Below are 9,146 nucleotides of genomic sequence, written 5' to 3' on the forward strand. Positions count from 1 at the left end.
GTACGCTAATTATATTAACACTAAGATAAACTCTTAAATACAAGTACATGTATCTAATGTATTTTTTTGGCATTGTAGGAATTGAGTAAGGTGCAACGTGAACGTTCCTCAAAAATTCAATCCAGACATCGAAGTGGTCGGAGTGGAATGGTGAACGTACGGGAAGCTGTGGTAAGTAATACTTAAAATTTAATGTGCTATAATGTGCTATACAATTTAATTAGTACTCATTTCATTGTTATAACGTTATGTAGAAAAAGGACCTCGAAGTTGCAGATCCTCCCCGCCACCGTGTTTGGATTAAATCTCGCACCAAGAGTAGAAAACTTGTCACTGATTACGACAAGGAAATTGCCGAGAAGATAGTAAGTATATATTAATCCTTAATTGAGTTCTACTCATGAGTTAGTGTATATAATTCATATACTAATTGCTTGAATATATGCGTGCATTAGGCTCAATTAGAGGAGAAGCTTATTCAGGGACAAATTCAGGTCCAGGGCCAAAACGATATCCTCACGCAGGCGCTCGGGACACCAGAGCATCCTGAACGTGTCAGGGCTGCTGGGTATGCTATTACTTCAAATGTTATTTATTTAGTTACACAAATGAAATCGTTGCTAATTTGCATTTTATGATTTGTAGGTTCCTGACTAGGGCATCTCAACTGTTCGGTAGGAAGAAAAGGGAAGTGTCTGATGTTGTGGCTCAGCAAGCGAAGGAGATTGAAAAATTAACAGCCGAAGTCCAATCCCTTAAGCAGCAAAGGAACGCTGCCGAACAAGAGGAAGAAGGAGAGGTGGCTGGTGAGGCGTATGTTCCACAACCATACGCTCCTCAGGATGAGGTACAACCACAAATTTATGCTGAGGAGTTCATTTCCCTCAACGACCAAGGTATCCTATACAATTTTGAGGACCATGCGGCCCTTAATCAGACAGTACATCTCTGCTCTGACGACATCGACAATATTGTGGCCCGAGGGTATTTGTACGAGCATGTGGGTACGATCAAAGTTCACTGCCAGGATTACGATGATTCACATGCTCGGATCATGGTTACGGAAATCCTGCAAGAGGACGCTGAAATCCCAGTCCCAATTGAAGAGTGCAGATATGTTATGGACGTGTACCAGATGTTCCTTCCTTGGCCTAAACACTTAATTTTAACAACCGAGGTAACTTCTCAACTGAAATTAATTATTAATGATTAGTGGAGTTTGAATATCTTCAATATTCATCCGTAGTGAAGTAGGTTCTGCGAATATATGTGCTGCGGTGGGATGGATGAACAAACTACTGTTATATATGTGTTATTTGTCGTTATACAGCCATGTTCAAAATTTTTGGGGTCATTCAATTACAACCGTTATGCTGCCAAAATTTCGGTAGAATTTAGATAAAATTTGATATATATATATATATTATGTTCTATTTTGTTTAGGGTCCACTCGCTCAACCGCCCTCAAGACGTGATGCGTCAAAGGGGAAAGCTCCGATGCTTTCTCCACAAGGCCGTGGTGCACGGGAAGATGAGTTGTTCACGGAAGAGAAGATGGCGTTGATCCCTAATTCACTAAAATGGATGATTCATGAATTCCTAAGGCTCAAAGATAAACGTGATATAATCACAATTTCTGTCCCCCGAGGATTCATTGCACCGCGTACCCAGATCCTGCTTTCTGGAGAGGATTTGCAGCAGGTTGCTACGTGTAACTACATCGGCAAACTGGGGAATGTCGTTTTGGAATGATGTATACTCTTCTTTAATCTAATTAACCTTATATCAAATTATAGTTAAATTATTATAAGGCACTAACACTTTTTTTGGCAGGCACATATGGGAGAGCATCAACGGTCTGAGAAAAATTTTCAAGTTTTACGACCCAGAGCTTCTCACAGTGCATGGGATCAACGATGAAGAACAGAGTCAGTCTTTTGACGATGCGGCAAGACGATTGGCTAATTGGTTATCATTAATGAACAACAACCACCAAATGTTCTTTATTCCTTGGAATATCGGGTAAACTTTATTAAATTCTTTAGTGCTAATTGTTCATTTCTATATTATGTCTTCAAATTATTTTTATACTATCTTACTTATATTCCAATATAATTTTCTAGGATGCATTGGACGCTAGTGGTGGTTGCGCCAAGGAAAATTATCCATTTAAACCCTGTAAAAGGCCGCCCAATTCCCGAAGAAATAGAACAAATGATCGGAAGGTAATAATTTAATGACTTCTTATGTAACGAATTTAAATTAACTAACGAATTGAAATGCTAATATAATTTTTCCAAACAGGGCATTTATGTATATAGGGGACGCACATCAGTATCTTGGCCCGTGGCAAGGAATTTCACAAGCAAACTGTCCAAGACAACCTAAAAGCCAAGAATGCGGTTTTTATGTTTTGAAATATATCACTGACATCGTCGCACGTGCCAACCCCAACCGTTACATACAAGATCAAAAAGCTGTAAGTTTTAATTATTGATCATAGTATATAAATTTTATAATAACAAATATATAATATACATATACATAAACTAATATAAATTTTTAATTTTTTTAACAGTTTGGGGGTAAGAAGCAATACGATCCAAAAACAGAATTGTTACCACTACAGCGAAAGTGGATCGAACAATTGATGGCGGTGATTCACGGTGACGATTGAGGTTCAAAGGTCGAAGAATTTTTCTTCATTATGTAATTTTTATAGATTAACTTGTAATTAGATTTATTAACTTATTAATATTTTTAACTAATTTTACATGTTTGTGTAATATTTAATTACTTTTATGAAATCAAATTATGTTTTTACCCAAATTTAATTACTATTTAATTTAAAATGTAATTAATATATAATTAAATTAAATAAATATGTAATTTAAAATTTAAATAAATATGTAATTTAAATTAAATAAAATAATATATAAATTAATAAATATAAAATTAAAATAATATAATTAAATTTAAAAAAAAATGAGGAAAACTGAAATTCGCGTACATATGGCGTCGGTTCCTACGCCACTTATGGCGTCGGTTATTGGCTAGGAACCGACGCCATATGTACCCCTATGGCGTCGGTTCCCAGCTAATAACCGACGCCATAGGGGTATATATGGCGTCGGTTCATATAAACCCTTTAGCGTCGCCCTGATCAGCGTCGGTAGCGAATTTCGCGAAAACCGACGCCTAAAGGGCTTAAAAACCGCCTCTAAAGGGTGTTTTTGTAGTAGTGAATGTAATTACAAAATATACTGTTTTGTTTTTAGGGTGAAATATAAATACACAAAACCAAAAAAACATAATATTTTTTTTATTTTATATTGGGGATGGGAGATTTGAAGTAGAGAATTTTTCTTTGTGAGAAAAAAATTAAAATTTATGTCTATGACCATATGTGTATACTATTATTATTATTATTTTTAGGTGTATACTCACCATGTACTTTTTATCTGTTTGGAGAATTTTTTAATTATTTGACATGCGTATAAAATAAAACAATTTCACGTGCAGCGGATTTTTTGAATCTTATTTTCAGTGTGTTAATTTTTTCGAGCCTCTCAAAATTTTGTAAAATATTTTAAATAATTATATTGTAAACAAGTATAAAAAAAAATGATATAAAAAATTCCATGAGATGTAACCTATTTTAAAAGTGTAAATTATAGAAGCATGGTATGTTATTTACATATTGGAGAGAGGACGTACTCATCACATGGGGAAACAACCCCTTTTGTGGATCTGAGAGTAGGTATCTGTTAGGTTACTGTTTTGGGCAAAGAGTGTTATGATGAAGAGGGACATGAAATTCACAAGCAAGTGATACAACGGTTAAAAAATTTGGACACAGCTGCCCAAGTCAACATATTTACAGTAGTGCCACATTTATCTGTCTTTTACAAACAGAGACTTTCATGTGTAAAAAGTAACAGCTAAAGCTCTATAGCCTATATATACATAGCTCTAGCTCTCTAAAAGAAAAAACTATAATTTGATAAATGCCGAAAAGATAAAGGTAATTAGAATATTCTCACAATCCCATTATATATGTAATAGTGAAAATTGTTTTTTCAATTTGGTTCACACTAGCGTTGAGGCCTCATACAATGCATGATATAATTAATAAAGCAAATTTATAATGGGGAACCGTATGTTGAATGAGAACCATGCCTTGTTTCCTCTGTACTTTACATATCCATTTTTGTGATCAACACAAGGTCTTTCAATAAGTTTTTCCACAAAGATAAGTAACCAATTGGAGACAAAAGCTCTTTCACTTTTATGGCAGTAGAACAAAAAAGAAGAAAAAAACATGAATAAAAAAGAGTTTTGAAAATTAATAATACATTTTGTCACTTACCAACCAATCAGAACACAATGACTATGTTGTATATAAATATAAATATATATTAATCTTGCGCGCCGATATATTAGTCGGCAAACAACAAATAATTAAAGTAATTAGTCTTATATATATATTATGCTGCTTAACCATTAGAAAAGATTGTGTATGTATGGTAGTTATTTAAAAGACCAATAAACATACTCATTTGTCCCTGTCATTTCGATCTTTTGAACTCATTAAGCTAATTAAGTAGCTAGCTAATGATCATATTATATAATACGTACAAATTAATTATCCAATTAACTAAAAAGGACCACATTTAGACAATAATAATACATAGCAATTGGAATAACCATAAGAGGTAATTATATCTCATTATCTTGTCAACCTTTGCTTTGTAAATACCAAATAATATCAGGCCAAAAAGTTATACAAGTCGACAAATGCAGCCGTCACCATAGTAACAAAATAACATATGTGGGTGTCATTATTATTAGTGCATTCTCTTGTTAATTAACTGTATATATATATAGCACAATTAATAATTTAGAACAAAAAGATTAATTAATGGTACTTCACATATATACAAGACAAATTATAATAACCCACATGCCACTTTTATAATTTATTTACATATAGAGTAAGAGAGAGATATATATATAGAGCTTCATGAAGTAAAAACAAGAAAGCTCTTCTCTCTTTGCACACACTACAAGAGAATCGAAAGATATAGTAGATTGATCTAGTCATGATCAAAAATAGTAATACAACCAGTAGTATAGTACTACTGCTCTACTCTCTAAACTCAATCATGCTACATAGTTGATAAGATATAAATTAAAAAAAGCAACAACAAAATTATTCTTTACATGTAGATGATCAATCATCAAACAAACATCGATCATGATAAGCTACCCCTATCCACCAAGCCGTACTTATAGTAACTAGCTAGTAATTAAATAATATAAGCTATGTATACATATATAGCTTATTATAATTAATTAATTAATTATTACATATTATTACCTCCACCACCTCCGTGGCCGTGATGATCTCCACATGGATCATCAGTACAGCTCCATGGAGAATTGGTGAAATAGAAGGATGAGTTTTGAGTAGTGGTTGCATAATGGTTGGAACTGTTAGCAGAAGAAGAATGAGACGAACCATGGTGGTCTATGGTGCGGGCGTAGCGCATGAGATCGGCATTGGTCGCATCCAATTCCTTTTGAAGGCGAATGACTTGGCGTTGGAGGACTGAGATAGCGCCTACGCAGCCGTAGACAGGATCTTTCATCCTGGCCTCGGCTTCGTAGGCCAGAGAATTAACAGCGTCCTCTCTCTGGTGAGGGAGGACCTCGTTCAGGAGCTTGCTCACATTGCTGGCCCCAAATATTTTGTGGACGTTTGCGAATTTCTGTGGCTCTTCAGGAGGGAAATACGGCGCGAATATGCAGTCTGGCATGCATTTTCGCCTAAGAAACTTGCAAGCTGCGCAGGGAGAGTTGGAGTAGCTACTTGATGAAGCCATCTGAATCTGATCATGATATTAATTAATAATCTCATAATTAAGAAGATATTATAACTAGTTTTTCATATTACAGATAATTATTTCATTAAGGGCTAATTAATATTAAATCAAGGGGAAATGTTTAGAAAAAAGGACAGTGTGGACTAGGGTTAGTTAGCTCCATATATATATTATGTGTGTGTGTGTGTGTGAGGACCATATATACACTTTGTTCACATTTAGTTAATTATTATTTGGTGACAGAAAACAGCAGCCACCGCCACCACACCATATTATATACTACTTTGGTTTTCAACCTCCGTTTACTTTTTTGGCCAGTGCCTGCAACTTCTTTTTTAATAATTCTAATGATCATATGAATATTTTATATAGTAACATATATTTAGTTAAGTATTAATAGAAACCCTACAAAAATTCTATATATTTATAGTATATATTATTCAAACTTAATATATTTGACAATATAGTCTTAATTTCCTGTTTTGATAGATTTCAAATTAATTGACCTGTTGATGTTGAATCCAATTGGCCATCAAAATATTATTTTGATATATCACTTTAAATTTCTTATTTGACTCTTGTTTCAATTAGATAATCTGGTAACCTTGATATATATATACTTATATAAATAGTAACTATAATATTTGTCAACAAATCCTCTTTCTTTTATTATATCTCTATTAATTAATTAACCTAATTACAGTATTATATCTTTACTAAATCAGTATTATAGCCAAAGCTTAGAATATCCAACTCTCGAAACCTATCCTAAATCACTATTATATATGTATGTATATATGCCTAGATTTTCTTCATGAGAAAAACATAGTATGTATATATATATACGGTGATAATTATTACCTTTATATTTATCCTTCGTGTGAGAGAACTCTTTCAAGATCTGCTGTATATTTGGATTGAAAATGATAAGAAGGGGGAAATTGAAGTAGTGAATGAAATAAAAGATACTGTTGGATGTGATCGAGTGGGAATTAAGAGCAGGCAGCTGTAGTGGCCAGAGAAACCCTAGCTATATATAGCTATAGCTATAGTTGTTGCAGCAGAGAGAGAGATGAGAGAGAGAGAAAGAGATGAAATTAGCTAGCTAGGCCCTCAAAACATATACAAAAGAGTACCTGAAAAAACAAAACACACAGTGTGACAAAAAGGCAAATATATATATATTAAGAGAGAAATAATTAGGACCAGTTTGGGGAGGCAAAGAGCATTTTCTTCTATCAGTAGTGAGAGAGAATTAATGAATTGAGTAATATGGAAAGCAAAACACACTCACTCACTCACTCACTTACACTACTACATACACACAACACAAGAGTTTTGTGTAATAATAAATTATTAAAGATTGGTATGACACTTACTACTACTACTGATCTGCCTTTATAATAATAATAATGTCAAACACTGTTCATTGTTTTGCAATTGCCAAATTAACCGGAGACTTGCCCCAACCACTCTATTATACACAGTACTACTACTACTGCTACCTTTTACTCTTGTCATATCAAAGTCACACTATAATTATTTATGTGTGTATGTCTTTATAGAACTTTTTGTATTTCTATCTTTATATATAGTCATATAAATGAACTTAGCTAGGCTCATTCAAATAGAGAAAAATTAATAAATTAATTTGGTATGTATGATTTTTGTATATTATGTCCTTGATAATCATTATTAAAAGATATCCTGTTATTTAAAAATTACTACAAAAGAGTGCTTTGACTCAATTTTACTAACAAACTACCAGTATTTCTCACTAAAACAAATATATATATGACAATGTTATATATTAATGTTCAAATTACAGAGTACCAATATTAATAATCATTATTAATTAATTAAGAATATATATGATACAAAAGTTGAATTGTAGATAAGTAGCACAGAAATTATAAATGTTTCAAAAAATTTGTTCCTAGAAAATAAATTGGGACACATGTATAGCTAGGTGGGTACATAGTACATATATTAACTTTTTAGATACAATAATATTATGCATAAAAGTTATGAGCTATAGAATTCATGATATATAATTGATATGGTACACAATATATTAATCATCGTTTGAGCATTAAAAACAAAGGAAAATTATTGTATATGCATGTACACAGAAAATCAAATACCAAAAAAGAAGAAGAAAAAAATCAAATACTGTGTGCGCACAATATATATATACAATTTAGTGTACTATATATAAGTATTTTATCAAAGTAATAATTTGATCTTTAACTATATATACATGAATATAAAATATAATCGGTGCATGACTATATTTACGTTTTATGCAAAACTTGTATATTAATTGGCCACGATGCATGCTGTGCTCTCTGAACATTAATTATAATTTACTGTTGGATTTCTATTATTGAGATGAGTGTATATATAATATATAAGTAACCTTTTTTGTCTATTATCCGAAGGCTCTGAAAGATATACTGTTTTGTACTCTATTATTGATGAGTTGAGCAGTGTACTAGTACTATTTTTTTTTTTTGGTGTAGATTACAGAACAAAGATTGGCTGAAATCAATAATTATGGGCAATACCCTATAATAAATGTCTGGTCTGAGATATCTGTTTCCCTTTTCACTATATTTATCATCACAAATCTCTTTAAAACCATATATTATTTTGTCAGAGCCTGACAGTGTGACAACTTGCACGTACAATATACCACCACATATATATGTATATATATATCATCATCATCACTGTACCAAACATGACATTATTCTTAGTTCGAATATAATTAGAAAAATACACATTGATGTTTAATGTTATATACTAGGTATATATGTAGCTAGATTTGATGAATGTTTGGGCATAAAAATGAACCCCGTAATTGAAGGCTTTTTTACTAGAGAGATTTGAAGGGTGCTTTATTTTTTTTTATAGAAAGATATCACATGGAATTAGTATTTTGATCTATAACTACAAATTTTATTATTTGAAGAGAAAAGGGGAAAAAAATTGCATATAATATAAGGATATTGTTCAACGATTTTATGTAATGGAATAATCAAAGATTAGCTTTATTAATCTATATATTCGCTTCTGTGATCTATGTATCTGTAGCTAATTGCTTTATATACCTTATTCGAATTTAATACATAAGTATATATATGTATATATAATAATGAAATCATTTGATTTGTGCCGAAAAGCCAGAAAGGTATATATATAAAGACTACCCTACATCTAGAGGAGAATATTTGACCCCTAAGGTCACGTTTGTGGATT

The 9,146-nt window shown here is 32.2% G+C and overlaps 1 protein-coding gene and 1 long non-coding RNA gene across 3 annotated transcripts; one reads left to right on the forward strand and one right to left on the reverse strand.

Annotated features, from left to right (window-relative positions):
- The first annotated feature begins 1,822 nt into the window (after positions 1-1,822).
- LOC133030071 (uncharacterized) lies at positions 1,823-3,007 on the forward strand. The gene is made up of 3 exons (XR_009683968.1): positions 1,823-2,022; positions 2,124-2,479; positions 2,579-3,007. It is a non-coding gene; the product is annotated as an uncharacterized LOC133030071 (long non-coding RNA).
- A 2,077-nt stretch (positions 3,008-5,084) lies between these two features.
- On the reverse strand, positions 5,085-7,255 carry LOC115699008 (LOB domain-containing protein 25). 2 transcript variants are annotated; one of them, XM_061102871.1, is made up of 3 exons: positions 7,196-7,255; positions 6,747-7,021; positions 5,085-5,891 (listed from the first exon to the last, which is right to left on the reverse strand). In XM_061102871.1, the coding sequence occupies exon 3, from the start codon at positions 5,883-5,885 to the stop codon at positions 5,367-5,369; it is 519 nt and encodes a 172-aa protein (XP_060958854.1). In that variant the 5' UTR covers positions 5,886-5,891; positions 6,747-7,021; positions 7,196-7,255; the 3' UTR covers positions 5,085-5,366. The 2 variants fall into 2 exon arrangements, with proteins under 2 accessions (XP_060958854.1, XP_030482079.1); XM_030626219.2 differs by having other exon boundaries at positions 6,747-7,254.
- Between the last annotated feature and the right edge of the window lie 1,891 nt (positions 7,256-9,146).

The sequence above is a fragment of the Cannabis sativa genome, chromosome 8 (genome assembly GCF_029168945.1).
Source record: "Cannabis sativa cultivar Pink pepper isolate KNU-18-1 chromosome 8, ASM2916894v1, whole genome shotgun sequence".
In the NCBI taxonomy this organism is placed as follows: Eukaryota; Viridiplantae; Streptophyta; class Magnoliopsida; order Rosales; family Cannabaceae; genus Cannabis; species Cannabis sativa.